Genomic DNA, 21,078 nt, shown 5'->3' on the forward strand with positions numbered 1-21,078 from the left:
AAGCATTTCTCCTATCTATTTAGTTATACCCCTTCATCCTGAAAGCATATGTCTAAATAATGGTTTCAGACTTGAAACAGGACTTCAACCTTTTTATTTAATGATCACAAGTAATAGGACACATGATAATACATATACTGTTTTACATATCTGGAAAGAAGACTTTAATACTGTTGTTATACATAGTGTTGGCAAGTTCTAATGGATCTTCTTCACGTACTGCTGCTAGTATTTCCAGTATTTGACTAAAATGAAACAGATGTTTTATTAGAAAGGGTGCAGGTCCTGGAAGATTTTGATGTTATTTTACTGTTTGTTTACTTGAGAACTCTCAACTGTTATCTGTTAAAGATTATATAAACAACGTTTAGGAGTCCAGAAAATGTTCACGCTCAAACTTGGCAGTTATATGCAACAGAAATACATAAATAGAGGCTGTGTACAACTATCACACTGAACTGTGTCTGAGCAGAAATGGTATGAAACTAGACTCACCTTGGGCTTTCATTTTCCTTACTACCCTTTCCTTTCTCAAGGCAAGGGGAAGAAGTGTATAAACTGTTTTGTAGAAGCCACAGTTTGTTATGTTGTTTAGACTCAGGCTCTGATTAATCTTAATATGATTTAGTTTAAAGAAAGCAGCTTTGTGAAGGAGAGTTGGAAACTGCCTTCTTGGAAGCATAAAACCATAATTCAGATCAACAAGTTTCCTAACTTCATTTGATTTGATTTTGCAAGGCTTTGAACTTATCCGTGTTGCACCACAAAAGGAGAGCAGCAGCACATAAAGTGGGGGATTGACAGAAGTTTAGCCTCATCCACATATTGCCATACTATAGTTCAGTGTGATGTCTAAATATAGCCAGTACTATAGAGAGAGGTTCCAGCGTAAAGCAGCTTTGCAGCTGCACTACACACAAAGGTAAATTAGCAAGCACATATTATTATTATTATTATTATTATTATTATTATTATTATTATTATTATTATTATTATCCTTTATTTATTAAGCACTGTAAATTTACACAGCACTGTACATACAATCTTTTTAAGGGGAATGAAAGAGATATAGATCTTTTATTGTTTACTTACACCAACCCTTTGCTGAATAGTACACATACATGTGTAACTACTGTATAGCCCAAAAATTTGGGTACACCTGCTGAAAATCCTGTATTGGGAGATGTATATATGGCTTGTAGCTACATGGTCTGGTGGACACCCCCTTAATACATTCTGTGTAATTGGAAAGTCGGGTGGAAGGGGTCAGCAAAGAGATCTAGCTATGTTCCTGTACATGAATGCACTACTACAGATATCTTTAGGAACATTCTTTTAACAACATGAAAATGGCTGGGGAAGGGGGGCTGGATTACTTAAAAGTTGGGGATGGGTGGGATTTTGGCCAGTGCATAGTCAGTAAAGAATTCTGACCTCAGCAACCACAAAAGGTGAGTTAAGAAAGCCTGAGTTGGACTTGCACTGTTGTAATTCACTAAGAAGATGCCAGCCAGTATCTCTTGTTAAGTCTTATTGCAGTCCTGTGCCCACTTACCTTGCAGTAAGCCCCCTTGAAATTAGCGGAACAGCTCATGTTTTAGTAAATAGGCAGAGGAATGTATAGTTTGTACGATACTGCAGGAGTGATCCAATATATTTTCTCTAGTTGGATCTAAATAGTCAGCTTGCTCTCAGGTCAGCTTTTTATGCGGTTTTCCTCAGGGTTGGCTGGTTTACATCTGGTTGGTTTAAGTCAGGCCTGCACAACACATGGCCCACGGGCCACATATCTGCAGCCCAAAGAAGTTTAGCCTACGGTATTTTAATTTTGGCCCCTACCTATTGCCAAGTTGTGCTGGTCTGGTTTGAACCATATGACACAGGAGGGGGCAAAAATTAGGCAGTGTGGTGTTAATAAGCTAGCAATCTTTGCGAAGCTGCATGTGTATGGGTTGTACATTGCCTACTTCTATTGTAGATGGAGATGCTAACGACTGAAGCTGGAATATTTCAGCATGCAAAACACATAAACAATCAATTTCATTATTTGAAGTCTTTTGCCTCAGATTTTGTTGACATTTTCTAGTTTATAAATTATAATTTTCATAGTTATAATTTTCTGTTTGTGCCCTGTTCCAATACTGGGTGATTCAAAAAGAATGGTGGAAAAGTATTCGGTTTTGCACCATGATTTTTGAATGAGTCTGTGTTGCTATTAGTAACCAAAAAACTCCACCAGTGGTATTTAATACATAAACAATTTCCTATAGTAATCAGTGAAGACAAGGGGGGTAGTACAACTAGAAAAAAAGGTTTGAGATTATGCCTGTATCCCTTGCTCACAGAAACTTGTTCTTTTCCCTTGCAGTCTTATAAAGCAGAGGTGAACAGAAAAACCTTTCTGGTTTTCAAAGTGAAACAGAGATGGGGTAATCTTATTGCTACCTTTGGCATTACAAATATCACATTTGCAATCCTACACAGAATTACTGATAACATCACTTGAGAACAACTGGACTTGTGTCTAAGAAGAAATGCATAACACCACTACTTGTGTTATGTTCAGTGATGTTCTTGGGAATCCTGAGATTGGTATTTTGGTGAGATAAGTGGGACCTCGGTATCCACGGACTTGCCATCCTTGGACAGCAAGCCTGCGTTGTCCCCAGTGGCGACACATGCACGTGGCTGCGCCACCATTAGGGACAGCCCCCGTTGTCCCTAAGGGCGGTGCGTGCATGTGGCTATGCCACCATTATGGACAATGGGACTTCACCTGAGGTCCCATTGTCCCTAATGACGGTATGGCTGTGTTTGTGCACTGCCCCCAGGAAGTCTCATTGTCCCTAATGGCTGCATGCACATGCTGCCATTAGGGACAACACGAACTTCAGCATCTACAGATATGGAGGTCCCACTGTACTTGAGAATTCTGCACTGGAAAGCACTAGTAGGAGTGGACTAGAGCTCTCTTGCACAGAATGCCCTCCAAACTACAAATCCCAGGATTGTATAGGATGGAATGATGGCAGTTAAACCTAAATCTGTTAGCCGCAACAAAAGTAGACTCATTGAACCAATAGGAACTTGTTAACATCAGCAACTTCCATTGAATCAATGAGTCTACTTAATCTGATTTAGCAAAGCAAATCTTAGCTTGTCATCTATTGAAAGTTCTTTCTGTTTGGGAAGTTCAGAAGGTACATCTTAGCGAACAATTTTCTGAGAATACTAACAGGCATATGTTGCTTATCAGCATTGTAATTCCTATATGTATTAAACTTTGCTTACAGTCAGTAGTGACTCAAGTCCCATTTAAAGCAATGAAATTTGAGCACATCATGACTCCTTCCACTTGTTTCTACTAGAATGCAGTCATCTCTGACCAGCTGGAGTGAAGCATTGACCTATATTAAATAGCATACTCACATGATATGACAAGGTTCATTTCTTTCTTTCAAGCAGTGCCCAGCTTCCCACTTTTTTTTGGTAGGGAAAGTAGTTTTTACATATTTTGATCCAGCATAGGTATTTTTCACTCCACACCAGGGAGCATCTAATTTGATTTAAGGAAAAGTTTGGAATGAACTACACTCATTTAATAACTGACCAAGCTGTTCAGGTTTTAAACAGCTAAGACATTTCTTTCTCCCTGGTATCATTTAAAGAAAATATACACTTCTTAGTTTCATTGCTTAAATAATTGTAAGCTTTACTGTATATACTCAACCATAAGTCGATCTCATGTATAAATCAAGGGCAAGTTGTGGGGCCAGAATTATGGATTTTGATACGACCCATGGTAAATCCTAGGGCAGTGATGGCGAACCTATGGCACATGTGCCAGATGTGGCACTCAGAGCCCTCTCTGTGTGCACACATGCTGTCGCCTTAGCACAGAGTTTGCCAGAGTTTCTTACTAGAAAGCCAGAGGGATGTGGCACTTTGCAATAAATAAGTGGGGTCTGGGTTGCAGTTTGGGCACTTGATCTGTAAAAGGTTCACCATCACTGACCTAGGGACATGTAACAAAGGATCTAAAGGATGAATTAAAAGAAAACAATGCCAAAGAACTTGCAAACTTCTAGCAGTCATGTTTGTGCTCACACGAAAGGCTTTAAGGGTGAGAGAGTAGAGGGGGGAAATGAGTGCTTCCAGGATAGGTTATGCTCTTGCCTTTCACCAGGGGATGTCCCCCCCCCCCCCTCTCTATATATAGGATATATATATAGAACAGTGCCTACACTGACCCATAGATAAGTCAACTCAGGTTTCTTGGATCAATTGTAGATTAAAATTTCTAGACTTTTACATGAGTATATACAGTATTATTTTTAAGATACTTTCCAGCCATGAGTTCAGGACAAAAAAATTCAGATACTTCACAGTACTCAAACATACTTCAGCTCCAGAATTCAAAACATTTCCAGTAACTGACCTCAGTCACTAATATTCCTGAGAAAGGCAGTCATATATTAATGAGTCAGTCTGTCCAACTAACGTTTCTGGTCACTATGGAAAATGGAATTCTCTTCTGACTGCGCAATGACCAAAATCCCCCCAACCCTGCCTTTTCAGTGTGCTCTCCCTCCAGCCCCAGTCATTCTGTGTCAGTGAAAAGTGGGGGGAGTAGCAGAGAAGCAGCCAGCTATTTTCCTATAGCTGTATAAACATCAATGACATCATCCTCGGAGGCTGCCAGAGGACCCCTGGGAATACCTGTTGTACTTCCTCCAGCTAAAGGAAAAAGTTGTTAATCACCTTCAAGTCATTCCTGATTCACAGTGATCCTATAGATGAGGCATCTCCAAGTATTCCTGTCCTCCACAGCTCTACTTAGGTCCTGTGAATTCATATCCATGACCTCTCTAATAGAGTCTATCCATCTAGTGTGCCACCTCTCTTTCTACTTCCCTGCACCTTTCCTAGCATTATTGCCTTTTCTAATGAGTTATGCCTTCTCATGATGTGTCCAAAATGCACCAGTCTCAGTTTGATCAGCTTGGCTTCCAGGAAGATTTCAGGCTTAATTTGTTCAAGGACCCATTTGTTTGCCTTTTCGGCTGTTCACAGTATCCTTAGCGTTCAGAACAATAACTGGATACATTTTTTGTTGTTTTTCATTCAGAAAATGTTCAAGAAAGAATCAGATATCCTGATACAAAGAGATACTACTATTAATTATGTTTGGAGTGTTTCTCCTTAGATCATAGCTAAAGCTTGTGTTCAGTCTTTTCTACATGTAAGCCATTGCAAAACTGCAAAGCAAATGTGTCCCAGATCTGAAAGGGGGTTTTGCAAAATAGTACTGATCAAAATATATACTTACCTGTCTCTATCATTAATCTTTCATTGGGAATTGACTTCACTGTTTCTAAATTGGCTTCTGTTTTCAGTGAACTGGAAATAATTTTAAAAGACTGCTTTAAAATACGCAACTGCTCTGATTTGCTGAAGTTACATGTTTTATATATATATATTTTTAAAAAAGCTCTCTTGTGATTCAAACAACACTTTTTATCCCTGGATCCATCACAATGGGCACCTTAGACTCAAATATTTCTCCAGTTCCATTGATAACCAGTGTAACAAGCACTTAACTGTTCATTTTAAATACTAATGATTACAGTGAGGTGTATAAGCCAGTACTAATTATATTTACCTGGAGTAGCTAATATCCCAGAGGACAGGATCAAAATTCAAAATGACCTGAATAGACTCGAAAGCTGGGCCAAAGCTAACAAAATGAACTTCAACAGGGAGAAATGTAAGGTACTGCACTTAGGGTGGAAAAATGAAATTCAGATATAGGATGGGGGACACCTGGCTGAACAAGACTACATGTGAGAGGGATCCAAGAGTTCAAGTAGACCACAGGTTGAACATGAGTCAACAGTGCGATGCGGCAGCTAAAAAGGCCAATGCAATTTTAGGCTGCATCAATAAAAGTATAGTGTCTAGATTAAGGGATGTAATAGTGCCACTGTTCTGCTTTGGTCAGACCCCATCTGGAACTTTGGCTATGCACATTATTCCCATATTTTTACATACAAGACTTCTGTGAATCAATACTGACAACTTTAAGATTGAGAGTTGGGTAATGTCACATCAGCAATTGTTACTAGTATTTACTGTTATATTCAACTCCAGCAAGTAACTCATAGTAGTGCTTAAGAATATTTATGTGGGCCTGAAAATCAAATTTAGCCCTTCAGCTATATATGATAATGAAGTCCTTACACCATTGTACTATAAAAATAACATGGTTAACTGCTGTCAAACCAATTTCTCCTTATCTTGGAAGACTCAGGGCTGGGGCTTCCTTGAATGAGTCTATCTATCTATCTGAAAAGAGGGACTTCTTTTTTTCTTACTGCCTTCTACTTACCAACCATTTATTCCTATATAAAAATCCAACTCTATTAAAGCTGCTGCCTCTTCTTTGGTGCCATCGAAAGAGTGTACCTGTAAAAAGCAGGTTACATGTATTTCTGATCAAAAGGTAGACAACTCTAAATGCATCTGAATATTCAGATATCATTGTAACCCCATTCTTTCCCAGACATTTTTGCTGATTTTTCTAAATGAAATTCAGCAGGAAAGCTGTAAGTATTTTTATCACTATAAATGGGAAATTATATTGCTAAAAGCCAAACAACCATAGCTATGCTACAAGGCAGTCTTTTGCAGACTGATACACAATTCCGTTAAGTCTAGGCTCTTGATTTAATCTAATTAATAAAAGATAATGGGACTAGCAACCTGATTCAACAATTCACTCAACTGTGCAACTAAAACCCTGACAGAGTATTTAGTATTTTAATTATAGGACAGGATTAAGATCTTTATTAGATACAGATGAGATACTATGTTGATGACAGTAACATCATCATCCTTATAGTATGGCTGGGGTCCTGTTTATTAATCCCAACTAGAGTAGAGCCACTGAATCATCCATGGAATGGTAAATTAGCACCTATATTATAGTTAGTCCTATATTATGATTATTAATTTAATATGTTTATATTTTTCACAAAGCAAATAGATAGATAGATGATAGATAGATTTATTTGTATCCTGCCCAATCATGGGGAATTTAGGCGGCTAACAGGAGAAAGATAGAGAATTGCTAGGAGACTGCGGTAATGTAAGGATTTTAAAAGAACTGCAACTCATACAGAAACAGATCTCTCTAACTTTAACTGATCAAGTAAATCGTAAGCTTAAGTTTGTAAAACAAAATTTTTTTTATGAAGCAAACAAACCTGAACGGTTTTTGGCTCATAAGCTAAAATCCGAACAAAGGAAAAGAACTATTACGAAAGTAAAATATAATGATAAGATCTGCTTTGGACAAAAAGATATTGAGAATGCTTTTATTAAGTTTTATATTAATTTGTTTAAGGCTGATTCTGTATCGATCGAGGAAATTAATAATTATTTAGGAAAAAAACATATCCGGACTATTACTCAACAACAAATAGAACTAATTAATCAGGATTTCACAACCCATGAGGTTTCGAATGTGGTACGGGGGTTGAAATCCGGGAAAGCCGCGGGTCCTGACGGCTTTCCAGCGGAATATTATAAAGCTTTCTCGGAAATGCTGATAGAGCCGTTAGTAAGGGTCATGAATCAAGTGACAGCAGGAAGTATACCAAACTCTTGGCGAGAATCGAATACCACTTTAATCCCTAAATCCGATGAAGAGATAAAAGAACCTAAAAGCTTTCGCCCTATAGCGTTGCTTAACGTTGATTACAAGATCTTTGCCGCGACTCTTGCTAATAGACTCAAACCTATCCTAAATTTGTATATTAATCCTGATCAAGTAGGTTTTTTACCTGGCCGACATCTAAAAAATAATGTACATCATATGTTAAACCTGATTGAATTTTGTGAGAAAAGATGTGATAAACCTTTGGCGTTATTATTTATCGACTTTGAAAAAGCCTTTGATCGGGTAAACTGGAAATTTTTGAATGCTGTTTGTCATAAAGTAGGCTTAGGAAGTAGGTTTATTTCGTGGATTGATCATATTTATAAAAAACAAACTGCATCCCTGATCATAAATGGCCAGAGAACTAAACATATTAATTTATATAGAGGGACCAGACAGGGGTGCCCCCTCTCCCCACTTTTGTTTATTTTGATACTAGAAATCTTGAATGATGACATTAGACTTAATGAAAAAATTAGTGGTATTAGAGTAAAGGGTACTGAAATGAAATTGCGAGCATATGTGGACGATTTAGTTTTATCCCTAGCTAAGCCTGTTGACGAAATTAATGAGGTTAATACATGTCTTACCCATTTTGGTAACGTATCAGGCTTAGTGATTAACAAAGAAAAAACCGCTATTATGACAATGAATATAAACCCCATTGAGAAGAAAAGTCTTCAAGATATGTCAAAGTTTAATATTGTGGATAAAGTAAAATACCTGGGGATATGGTTGTCTACAAAAAATACTGATCTGTTCAAGAACAATTATAGCAAGACATGGCAAAAGATCAAAGAGGACTTATCACGTTGGGAGAAAGCAGGATTGTCTTGGATGGGAAAAGTCGCCGTAGTTAAGATGATGGTTCTCCCAAAATTGATTTTTTTTGTTTCAAACCATACCAATTTTGACCAATGAAACTCCTCTCAATTCATGGAATAAAGATATAAGTAAGTTTTTATGGGGAGGGAAAAAACCGCATGTTCGTTTTTGTTATATGTATGATGAAACTAGACATGGCGGTTTGGGTCTCCCCAATTTAAAACTTTATTTTTACGCAAGTTGCTTCGATTGGTTAATCCCATGGTTTACATTAAATGATAGAAATCTGTTAAATTTGGAAATGGCAGGGAATATCTTTGGCATTCATGCCTACCTATTTTACGAGAAGACCAAAATTAATCACGCCTTTTCGTTACATCTTGTTAGAAAGGTACTCTTGAGAGTATGGATGAAATGTAAACATTTGATTTATCCAAAGATCCCGGGATGGACTTCTATAAATGAAGCATTCCATAGGAATGACGAAATAGCATGTAACCGTTGGGTTACATACAAGGATATTCTAATTAAAGATCAAATAACAAATCAATCTATTATGAAGCCCATGGATCAGTTAATGAAAGAAGGCTTTTGTATAAATTGGTTCCTGTTTCGACAATTAAAGGAAAGATATGCAATGGATATCAAAAATACAGGTATTTGTTTAGAGCAATCAGATTTTGATAAAATTATTTTTGGAAAAGTGCAGGAAGGATTTCAAAATTTTATAAATTTTTGTTGAACCTCGAGATGCATGAGGAGTTAATAAAACCGACCATGGTAAAATGGGCACACGACTTAGGTGAAAGCTTACCGTTAGATCAATGGGAAAAAAATTGGTCCATTAGAATGAAATATACGGCTTGTGTTATAATTAGAGAAAACTATCTGAAAATGCAGTATAGATGGCATGTGAACCCTTCGAAGCTTTCTGAGATATATAAAAATCAAAATCCGATATGTTGGAAATGCAATAAAGCCATCGGCTCTTATGTACATATGTGGTGGTTTTGCGACTTAGCAAAAGTATATTGGAAAATGATCCATCAAAAGGTGCAAATTATTTTGCAACAGACGTTTCCTCTAGACCCTAAAATGTACTTGTTAAATATGATTATGGACGATAAATTAGAAAGATTGCATGGTAAATTATTGTTTTATATAATTTCAGCAACCAGAATTGTGTTTGCCTCTTATTGGAAAGCGACCCAACATCCTTCGTGGAACGATTGGGCCATGAAGTTGTTGGATTTCATGCAAATGGATAAACTAACATGCTATGTAAGAAACCTGGATTGGAAAAAAGAAAAAGAGTTTGGGAAACTTTTGTATGTTTTTTGGAAAAAGAAGAATTGCCCTCAAATTTTATTTGGTAACTAGCAATTGCATAAGTTTATTTGTATCGTTTTATGGATGGGCAAGATAGCGAAGCACAGAGGCAAATACTTAAGAAAATAGCTTGACGTTTTGGTGTAATATTAAGCATGTGAGAAATGAGCTATGTAATCACAACAGAAATGTAATAGGTTTTCAGATTCACACTTGCTTGTCCCGCCTCCTCAGAGGAAGTTTTGATTTTAGTTTGGCAAGGGAAAAAACATGTGTGATTGGTGTTTTTATTCTGTACAGTAATTATCATGTTATGTGAAAATTTTCATGTATATAATTGTGATTGTGTGTTTTTTTTCCTTCTCCTTTTTTACTGTTTAAAATCTTCAATAAAGAATATTAAAAAAAAAAAAAGAAAATATAATAAGATACAAATAATCCCTTCCCAATCCCCTGACCAATACTTAAACAAAACAAAATCAATAAACAATATAAATAACAATCAAATGAAAATATAAAAGCATTACAAATCAATGAAGTTCATAAATAATCCCTTTCCCAGTCCCTCAACACAGGTTCATACTTATACTTTTTATAAGCAGCTTACAAAATTTAATAGATACGGATGAAAAACTTATTGATAAAAGCATAACAAATGTTACTACTAAAAAACAACCCATAGAATTACACAATTTCATACAGTATATATCAGGTTAAAATTAATTAATACAAAGAGCACACCATTAAAAAGCCTTTTTCTTATTAACAGTTTCCCAAACCCTGTCAGAATAAACAAGCCTTCATCTGCTGGTGGAAGAATCAAGAGGAAATCTGTCTAGCCTCCCTGAGAAAAGCGTTTCAGAGCCAAGGAACAACCGTGGAGAAGGTCTCTCCTGTATTCCCCCCAGATGTACCTGTCCAGGCAGGCACATATAGGAGATAGCCTATGTCTAAGACATACAATGTTTTACTTATCATAACCAAGACTTTAAATTGTGCTTGGAAACATGTAGCCAGCAGAAATGTTGTAACAAGGGAGTTTTATGTCCCTGATAACTGACCTGAATTAACAGTCTGGCTCCAGTTCTTAGTACCATCTGAAGTTTCTGAACACTTTTCAATGGCAGCACCAAGTAGATTAAGCAGGATGTAACTGGCCAGACGGAATGTCTCTAGGAACAGTCACAGCGCACCAGTTTGACTTTACAAATGAACTGGCTACTACAGAAGCTTGGGTGTCCAGGCTTGGGCTAAATCAGGACGACACCCCAACTGAACCTGTGTCATCAGGAAAAAGATAACACCATCCGGCCCAGTCTGACCTTCTATTCCCTGATAAGCCTTTTGACTGATCAGAAGCACTGCTATCCTCTCTGGAGTAAGTTTCAATTTGTTCACCCACAACCAACCTATTATTGACACCAGACAGTGGTTTAGAACTAAGATAGCGTTCCAAGATTTAAATGGAAAGTGGAAATAGTGTTGGGTGTAATCAGTACAGTGGACCCTTGTTATATGCTGGGGTTTCGTTCCAAGATTCCCCGTGAATAACAAAATCTGTGGATTCTCAAGTCCCATTAAATATAATGACATAGCAAAATGGTGTCCCATATAAAAAATGGAAAATCAAGGTTTGATATTTGAAATTTATACTTTTTTTAACCTTTTCAAACAGCAGATGCTTGAACCCATGTATAAAAAATCCGTGTATAAGAAGGGCCGACTGTATACTGCTCCAGACAACCTCTCCCAGCATTCTTGTACCTTGCTGAAAAATGATATCTGCTAGATTAATTGAAGAGGAAGGCCATTGTATTTCAACCACTACTGGATTATTTTACCAACAATCCTTTCATGGAAAGAAAGCACCCTGCTTATCTGCAATTTCCCAAAAGCCTTGGTCAGCAATTACCGCAGTTTTATAGAAGGAACAATCTTGGGAAGAGGCAGATGGTGTACTGGAGTACAAAACTATCCACCAAGCTCTGAGCCTATCGTCACAACCACTGTTTTATTCCACTATTTTGCTTCTGGACTGGCACTTAGGTGACCAACTGGACCAGATTTGGTTTTCTAGCTGCCTCCTAAGGTCAGAACATGAAAGTAGAATTATTCTATCAAGAAACTTGTGCTGAAAATAATCTATTTGATTCCTCTACATTCTTCCATTCAAGTTTGGGTTTCAGGTTTTGCTAGCAAAATTAGCAGAAGTATTTGGATTGAAAAACAACTAAGCACCTTGCAGAACTGAGAGTGGCAGGCCAAACATCAGACTGAATAGGCTGCACTTTGAAGACAGCAAAGGGAAATTGCTGATGCCATGCACAGATTGCAATTTTCCTTGATACTGTTGCAAAGAAACTTCAGAAGTCTAATAGGAAGCATAAAGGGGAACACACAGCCTCTTTGCAAAATTTTAGCAATAGCAGGGTGTATCACAAAAAAAGGATGCTACTGAAAATTAACATAACCAAGTATTTGTTTTGGACTTACCACTCCTCCCACACATCTATCTCTGTTTCGCCTCATTATATCTGCAAAGGGAGAATATTTTGATTTTTAAAACTATAATGAGATACTTTCCCCCAATTTCTAAAAAATGCTTTTGATTTTTTAAGGGGAAAACACACCACCAACCTATAAATTCTGGATGTGAATTCCTACAGTGCAGAAACATTGGTAGTTTTGTTTGCTCAGACAAATCAAATTGCTTCTCAAAATATCTGAAAGAAAGCAGAAGGTTTGCATATTTAACAGAAATTCAGTTTTAGGTCACTTGAATGAGACAAGGTCTTGCAAAAGAACAGAATAGTATTAGCCCACCGCTCTGTCCTCGTTGTATTTTTTATTGTGTTTTTAATAAATATTTTAATTGTAACATGTTTAATCCTGTTTTAAGGGGGGGGGGAATTTGGGACATAATTTTGTAAATGTGGATTTTAATATTTATTTATTATTTATTTAGGTATTTATATCCCGCCCTTCAGCCCTAATGGCTATCAGGGCGGCTTACATTTATTATTATTTTTAACCAGACAGTTCCCTGCCTGCAGGCTTACAATCTAAAAGACACGACACAAAAGGAGAAGGGAATGGTGAGGGGGCAGGGGATCAGGTCCAGCATTCTTCTCTCCCTCTGAGGCCTGGACCAAGGCAGATGGACCGGAGGGAGGGCTCTGCTTCTTCCAGGCAGGCCTGGTGGAGCTCGCCTGCCTCTCTCTCCCAGATGGTGGCTGAAGGGAGGGCTGGTCCTCTTCATATGTTGTGAGCCGCTTTGATTGTCTCGTCACAGAAAAGCGGCATACAAATAAGATTTATTTATTTATTATTATTTTATTATGATACAATTAGGCCAAATTGAAACACTTTCAGTCCTGTTACATTCCTTTGAAATCAACAGGGGTCAAAAGTGCTTTATATTTGCCTGGGTCATGTTTTGCATGTTTTTTGCCTACCCAAAATAAGTGTGGCTACAGAACATGTAAAATATTAAAAGTATTTACATCATACTCTCTTGTGACCCAAACAAGCTGCAAAATCATCCCATGGTTCTCTCTGTAGTTTGCAATGTCTCATGAAAACTTTTTCCTATGCAATATATACTATGCTGCTTCTTTGGTATAAAGAGTACTGGAAAGTGAAATACATGGGAAGTTAATTCAGATATTACCAGCACTCCACTGGAGGCTTCTGAATTGTATTTCTATGTGGACTGCCAGAATGGGTACCTAGTACTGCACATTTGTCATTACTCTGCATGAAATATACAGTGCACCTTCGCTTTATGCGGGGATCCGTTCCGGACTCCCCCACGTCAAGCAAATTCCGCCTATGCTCCAGCCCCATTTAAATTAATGGTGTTTGTGCACGCGGTGGCGCAGCGGCACATGTGCATGCCACGGGTGCACGGCCCATTAGTCCCTATGTGACACGCCATTCCTTTCTCCCCATGCGGCTTTCAGCATATGCTGAAAACCGCGTAAAGCGTGCCCACATATGATGCAGGTGCACTGTAGCTACTACACCTGCTACCCCCTGGTATTTCCCGCCAGTTGCCTGTCTAAAGCCTTTAAACCAGCATATAGCCTAAAGAGGAGATAGTAAAAAAATCTAGAGAACTGGTGACTGGTTCTGCTAGATCTTCTGCTACAAGGAAAAGTAATGTTTACATAAGATTTTGCAACAGGAGGTTGCAGTTGCACACTATACTTTGTAAACGTCAGAATGAATGTTGCAGAATTATAGTTTACCTTTGGACTGTGAAAGGGTTCTAGTTAACCAACTGTGCTGCCAAGAAATGGTGCTGGTTTTCTCCCTATGCAGAAGGGTATAATTATCATGCATATGACCATCAGTTTGTCAGAACTGTTTCCTGATCTGCCATCAAAGATGCAAATATTTGGACAGTTAGATGCATTTGTGAGCAATTTAAGACTCAATGCTAAATAAAGCCTTCATTTCAAAGGTTTCAGGTATCCTGACAAATGGATGCTGGAAACAAACAATTAGCATACTTGGCCCAGTTTGTGAAGTGTCTGGAAGACTTGTCCTGATCTAGGAAGCAAGGCCTCATATTCTGAGTCTCAAGACAGCATTCCATATGCAACATAAACAAGAAATTTTGTGTGGCAGAACTATTATTCCATTTAAAGCTTCTTGGCCTTCACTTTTGTACCACCCCTTTTTTCCACTTAGGATCTCAATGGAAGACTGAGAATAGGTAACTTCTGAGGGCCTGGGGGTCATTTTTAATTTCCCCAAGACCTTGGTGGCCACATAACTCTTCCCCCAAATACAAAAACACACTCACAGATGCCTGAGGAGCACGATTTGCCATTTAAAGGCAATTCTCTCTGTAACAGAAAATTCTCATTTTTGTTACAGGAAACAGTTTAAATACAAGATGTTTGAAAGAAGAAATTCTGAGTGATAAAAATTCTCTGGCATAATAACTAAAAGTGTCTTACTTGAGTTGAGTATCCTTAGGGCAGAATTGTAATCTGTCAAAATCTGGAAGAGGAAACAGACAACTAATTGGCTCTTGAGAGAATGCTGTGAAAAGAATGCTTTCTCAGACAGTTTGATTAATACTTACCCAAGCCACACTCCCCAATTGCTATGACTTTCCCTTTGTTTTTCTTAGCTAGATCTTGTAATTCCAGGAAGTACTGGTCTGGGTTACTCTGCTCAAATTCTCCACAGCGGGTAGGATGGCAGCCAACAGTACTATAAAACATATCTGAAAAGAAGCAACATAAAAATGTAGTTATTGTTGCTACAGCACTGGCATTAAAGCAGTGCTGTATTGAGATGTATGGCACTTTAAAGCTTAAGCAAAAAGAAGACCATCTCCTGTTGCAGAAGTTTTCAATCTAGGGTCTAACATTGGGAAGAGGCCAGATTACACATTTCTGTGGTTTACTGGTGAAAACACTCCTGTATGCACTTTTCATAGTTCTTAATTCAATGCCTGTGAAGCATATAATGTGCAAAATGCTTTGTGACTTTCCCTGTGAAACAGGCTGGCATTACTCTCACTATACAAATGGAAAAAATGGCTGAGACAGCACATGGCATTAGTACTTTCAGCTAGATCCATTACACATTCAGCTGGATTCAAAACTAGACAATCCCACTGGTTGCCAATTCAGGTCCAAAACACTGCATAAATAATCCAGTTTGAAACCACTTTAACTACCCTAGCTCAATAGTAAGGAATTCTGGGAACTGTAGTTTTGTGAGACATTTAGCCTCCTTTGTCAGACAGCTCTGGTGCCAAAATAAACTACAATTCCCAGCATTTCCTAGCACTGAGGCAGGGCAGTTAAAGCTGCCTCATACTGGATTATTTATGCAGTGCGTTTTGGACCTCAGTCACATCACTAGCAATCCAAGGCATTACTGTGCCATTCATTATGGAGCATAATGCCTTTATGACAGCTCATGTGGGCAAACATCTGCAGTAGTGACTCATTAACATTTCTTTTTGTTTGGGGGCAGTGCATATGTGTCAAATTTAATACATAATTTGCTCTATTGTTGATACTTTTATATACTGGGATTTAAATTGTGTTTGCAATATTCAGTTATAAGTATCATAGTCCCAAAGAATCCAGAAACAGGTAAATTTGCAGAACAACACCAGTAACAATTTCCCTTCTACTCAAGACTCATGAATCCAACTCAAGATTACTATAGTTCAGTGTTCAACTAATCTTGGTTCAAACCATCCTGAATGTTAAATATAGGGCAATGAATGCATTTCATTCAAACTCATAAAACAAAAAGACATATACCATTTGTTTGTGCCAGCTGCAGTGCATCTTTACTGTCTTGCAGACTTCCACCTGTAATCATGAACTGGAATAAAAAAAAAGCACCCTAAATACACTTTCTGTATGTCATGATTAATTCACAATCTTGAAAAAACATGAATAGAATAGAATCTTTTTTTACAATTATAGGCCAACACATGAAAAAAATGTATTAAAGCAGGGGTAGGCAACCTGCGGCCCGCGGGCCGGATGCGGCCCGGCAAGGCCTTGGGACCGGCCCCCGCCTGGTCCTGCCACCGATTGCTGCTGGAGCCTTTGGCCTCTCGCGTGAGGGTGTGGGGCCTTTGGCCTATCAGGAGGAGGCGGGCAAGGGGGGCAATTGTCTATAGAAGCCTCAGAAATATGCATTTATATTAACATTTTTTTTAAAATCAGCAATTTTTTTTGCGTGTCCTCCATTTTTTTTAAAAAAGTGCCCTCCATTTGAAAAGTTTGTCCTACATTTGTCCCAGTTTATTTATTTATTTCATTTTTTTTAAAAATTTTTTTTTAATTATTCATTTTTTGGCTTCGGCCCCCCAGTTGTCTGAGGGACAGCAACCCGGCCCCCGGCTCAAAAAAGTTGCCTACCCCTGTATTAAAGGATAAATGAAATCACTGAAGTTTAAGACAGCAAAAAATATGGGGGAAATGACTATTTAAATCCTGTTAAAAAACACAAATGTACCTTTTTAACACCAGTTTTGATTGCCCTGTCCACTACATCCAAGAAGTCATCTAAAAGAAATATCCAGTTGAAATCAATATTTGAAAGGTTAAAGCCACATTTTAGCTTTTATATTAATAATTTTCTAGTTGTATGTGTTTTTAAATGAGTGTTAAGCCACCTTGACTCCCATGCTGAGGAAAAGGTGGGATATAAATAAATTAAATAAACCATTACGATCTTGTCTGGGTTTGAGCCATTTACCAGCAGCTGCTCTTATTGTCCCCCCCCCCTTTTTTTGCTTGTAACTTTTTAGCAGTCAAACATCTTGAGTCACCCCAGCTAAACAGTATGTATTCCTCCTTGTTGTTGTTAGCTGCTCTCAAATCGACCCTGTGGATGAGACATCTCCAAGAATCCCTATTCTCCGCTGCCTTGCCCAGATCCTGCAAGCCTTTGCCCACAACCCCCGATTGAGTCTATCCATCTGGTTTGTGGTCTTTCTCTCTTCTTCTAACCTCTACCTTTCCTAGCATTATTGTTTTTTCTAGTGATCCATGCCTTATTATGTGGCCAAATATGATAGTCTCAATTTGATCATCTTTGCTTCCAAAGAGAGCCCTGTTCTTACCTATTCAAGAAGCCATTTGTTTGTCTTCTTGCTGTCCATGGGATCCTAAGTACCATAGTACCATCAGGGGCTAGCCTGAAGGCAGAGGCTCCTCCCTCCCTAACTGTCATCCTCCGGCCTCTGAGGGAGAGAGAAGGCTGGCCCAGTACCATCAGGGGCTAGCCTGAAGATAGAGGCTCCTCCCTCCCTAACTGTCATCCTTCGGCCTCTGAGGGAGAGAGAAGGCTGGCCCAGTACCATCAGGGGCTAGCCTGAAGATAGAGGCTCCTCCCTCCCTAACTGTCATCCTCCGGCCTCTGAGGGAGAGAGAAGGCTGGCCCAGTACCATCAGGGGCTAGCCTGAAGATAGAGGCTCCTCCCTCCCTAACTGTCATCCTTCGGCCTCTGAGGGAGAGAGAAGGCTGGCCCAGTACCATCAGGGGCTAGCCTGAAGAAGCAGAGCCCTCCCTCCGGTCCATCTGCCTTGGTCCAGGCCTCAGAGGGAGAGAAGAATGCTGGACCTGATCCCCTCCCCCCTCACCATTCCCTTCTCCTTTTGTGTCGTGTCTTTTAGATTGTAAGCCTGCGGGCAGGGAACTGTCGGGTTAAAAATAATAATTAATGTAAGCCGCCCTGCGAGCCATTAGGGCTGAAGGGCAGGGTATAAATACCTAAATAAATAAATAAATAAATGAGTACAGTGTGCCCTTCTTTTATGCAGGGGATCCGTTCCGGACCCCCTGCATTAAAAAAAGCATGTATGCTCGAGCCCCATTACAAGTAATGGGGCTCGTGCTTGTGGTGGTGTGGTGTCGGCGTCGTGTGTGCACCATGGGCGCACGCACCATTGTTTCTTCCAGTGCGTGCCGCCGCTTCTTCCAGCGTTGCTTCCAGCGTATGCTGAAAGCAGCGTATAATGCACCCGCTTCTCTAGCACCACATTTTTTTTCTGTCTGCTTCCTTCACTATCCAGCTCTCCCATCCGTGTATTGTAATTGGGAATACAATGGCCTGAACGATTCTGACTTTAGTGCTCAATTGTATGTCTTTGCTCTTCAGTATCGTTTGCAGTTCCTTCATAGATGCCCTTCCCATTCTTGATCATTCTAAATGCCCCTCCCTAAACTGCAAATCCCAGAATGCAACAGGGGGGCAGCCAGAGCAGTTAAAGTGGAATAGTAGCACTATAAGAGTGTAGTGTAGTAATCTATTCACACATTTGTGAATCACTAACAGAATGCCAACCTAAGTGCGTATAGAATTGCAGCCTTATAGTGTAATCCTATGCATACTTACTCAGAAATAAAACCCATTTTGTTCAGTAAGATTTTCTAGTTTTAGGATTTCAACCCAGGAAAGAAGTCCTTTTGAATCCAGTGTTACATACAACCAAGTAACTTATATATAACATTATATCTTGGTACTTTTTCAAAATGCACACTTTTTTAAAAAAATGTTGGGAGTCAGAGAGTGAGTAAGAGGAAGACCCAATCTAGTTGCTACATACCATGAGCTCCTAGAAATGATATAACAGGATGAGCCAAAGAAATAAAAAACATGGTTACCTTGATGTTTTTGAGTACCTCTGTAGATGCCTCTGAACATTGGATCAGTGAAGTTAATTCCAATATCTAGAGAGAAAGATAATAGATTAGTAATCTCAGTTTGGAGTGTGTACTAATGTGCATAGGTATGATTATGCTATCCAGAATATAGTCTACATCTTTTGCAATTACAAGCCCTCATGGCAATCACAGCGTAGTGTGTATCTGTGTGAAAAGATTCTTTAACAGAAAACTGCTTAAGAACATGAAAGAGTGCTGCAGGGTGTAACCAAAGATTTTATACACCTTTAAGCAGCAGGACTTTTTAAATGTTCTTAATTAGATGCAAAGACACTGCTACAGATCATATTCACTCTATATAGACCTGTGCTCCAAAGAACTCTTAGGGCTCTGTATGCACTTCCACCTAACCCTAACCCTCCTCCCCTATAACACTACTCCTAAACACCATTGACTTTTAAGGCATAGGGTAGGCCTCTTAGGGGTTCCATCATAGAAACTGATTCTTAAAAGGGCTCTGCGAGTCAAAACGGTTGGGAATCCCTGGACCAGGGAATAGATAGCTGGTGCACTGGCAGCCCAATCCATCCTCCAAAGACATCTGTCCTAATTCCAAGCAACTATATTGTTCTGGACCTCAGCTACTTTTCTCCAGAGCTTGAACAAGTTGTATTTTGGACAGTGAGCTCCCAGAAGTCCTCTGCCAGCATGCCCAAGGGCTACGTTAGCTGGAGAGTTCTTGGAACTGTAGTAAAGAAATACCTATGTTCTGAGTTCCTCTTTCTTCTAAGACATAGCTCAGAAACTCATAGTCCAAGCTAAACTGAGAGTAAGTACAAAGAAGGAGACCCCAGGAGGATAAAACAATGCTGGGAATATTTGCGGTTGCAATATAAACACTTTCACATACAAATATTATTGAGGAGGGGACACAGGCCAGTGGCAAAGCTGAGCTGGTAAGGTGACTAAGGATACAATCCTAAACACACTTATTTGGGAGTAAACTTCAATGTACTGTAAAGTCCAAAACACACTGCGGAAATAAATCAGTTTGAGGCCGCTTTAATTGCCCTGGTTCAGTGCTAGGAATACTGGAAATTGTACAGTAGTTTATTGTCGTACCAGGAGTTCCCAGAATTCCATAGCCTTGAGCCAGGGCAGTTAAAGCACTGCCAAAACAGGCTATTTCTCCAGTCTGGATGCAGCCTAAGTAACTGTAGCATCATGATTCCACTCCAACTGCCACCGTCGTTCGACCGCCTCGAGTCCCTATGTTGGGAGAAAGGCGGGACATAAGAAAACAACAACAACAATGGTTTAGTGAGGCAGCTCGGTCTAGTGGTTTGAGCGCTGGGCCACGACTCAGCAGAACAGGGTTCGAATCCTAGCTCAGCCATGTAAACCCATTGGAGCTCCATCCGCACTGCAGAAATAATCCAAATTATTATTATTATTGTTATTATTATTATTAATATATTGATTTATATCCCGCCCTTCTCCCAGGGCTGGGCTCAGGGAGGTTTACAACACTAAAAACACCATACACTTAAAAACATACAAAAAATTACTATATTTAAAATAGAATTACAAATAGGTTGACACCACTTTAGCTGCCTCAAAGCTACGGAATCCTGGGAGCCGTAGTTTCGTGAGGCATTCAGCCTTCTCTGTGGGAAAACTGATGCCACAATAATAAACTACAGTTCCCAGGGTTCCCTCGCACTGAGCCAGGGCAGTTAAAGCGGCCTCAAACCGGATTATTTCTGCAGCGTGTTTGGGACCATAGTGTGAAAAGGCTCCTTAAGCCCCGTTCTCCAAAGAAAAGGCCTCTAAGCCTTCGCTCGATTAGGACCCACGAAGGCTTCAGCCACCTACAGGCCCCCCGGTTGCCTAGCAACCGCCCTCACCAATGAACTTGAAGCGGCTCATGCTGAATGGCGGCGGCGGCGGCGGCGGCAGAGGCCAGCTTCCTTCTTTGCTCGGGAATATAGAGCTATGAAAGAAACGAAGAGAGACAGCACAGCCCATGACTTCCGGCTCCACTTCGA

General features: G+C 39.4%; 1 protein-coding gene across 9 annotated transcripts; it reads right to left on the reverse strand.

Moving 5' to 3' along the window:
• Positions 1–71: 71 nt before the first annotated feature.
• On the reverse strand, positions 72–21,018 carry TATDN1 (TatD DNase domain containing 1). 9 transcript variants are annotated; one of them, XM_089517923.1, is made up of 12 exons: positions 20,938–21,018; positions 19,031–19,096; positions 16,877–16,926; positions 16,171–16,234; positions 14,970–15,113; positions 14,842–14,884; positions 12,512–12,597; positions 12,368–12,408; positions 6,389–6,465; positions 5,330–5,400; positions 3,430–3,556; positions 72–245 (listed from the first exon to the last, which is right to left on the reverse strand). In XM_089517923.1, the coding sequence occupies exons 1-12, from the start codon at positions 20,957–20,959 to the stop codon at positions 143–145; spliced, it is 894 nt and encodes a 297-aa protein (XP_089374049.1). In that variant the 5' UTR covers positions 20,960–21,018; the 3' UTR covers positions 72–142. The 9 variants fall into 9 exon arrangements, with proteins under 9 accessions (XP_089374049.1, XP_089374051.1, XP_089374050.1 ...); XM_089517925.1 differs by lacking the exon at positions 20,938–21,018 and adding an exon at positions 20,619–20,897; XM_089517924.1 differs by lacking the exon at positions 20,938–21,018 and adding an exon at positions 20,153–20,597.
• Positions 21,019–21,078: the final 60 nt, after the last annotated feature.

This window comes from Sceloporus occidentalis, unplaced genomic scaffold (genome assembly GCF_023333645.1).
Source record: "Sceloporus occidentalis isolate IW3139 unplaced genomic scaffold, rSceOcc1.0.p SCAF_3, whole genome shotgun sequence".
Taxonomy (NCBI): domain Eukaryota; kingdom Metazoa; phylum Chordata; class Lepidosauria; order Squamata; family Phrynosomatidae; genus Sceloporus; species Sceloporus occidentalis.

Bases quoted from the DNA above. Each gene is read 5' to 3' on its own strand.
- TATDN1 (XM_089517923.1), bottom strand. From the start codon at position 20,959: ATGAGCCGCTTCAAGTTCATTG. The intron at 6,466-12,367 runs GTAAGTCCAAAA...TGCTTTTTACAG, and splicing joins ATAGATGTGTGGGAGGAGTG to GTACACTCTTTCGATGGCAC. The intron at 3,557-5,329 runs GTAAGTATATAT...AAATCAAATTAG, and splicing joins AAGATTAATGATAGAGACAG to ATGCTCCCTGGTGTGGAGTG.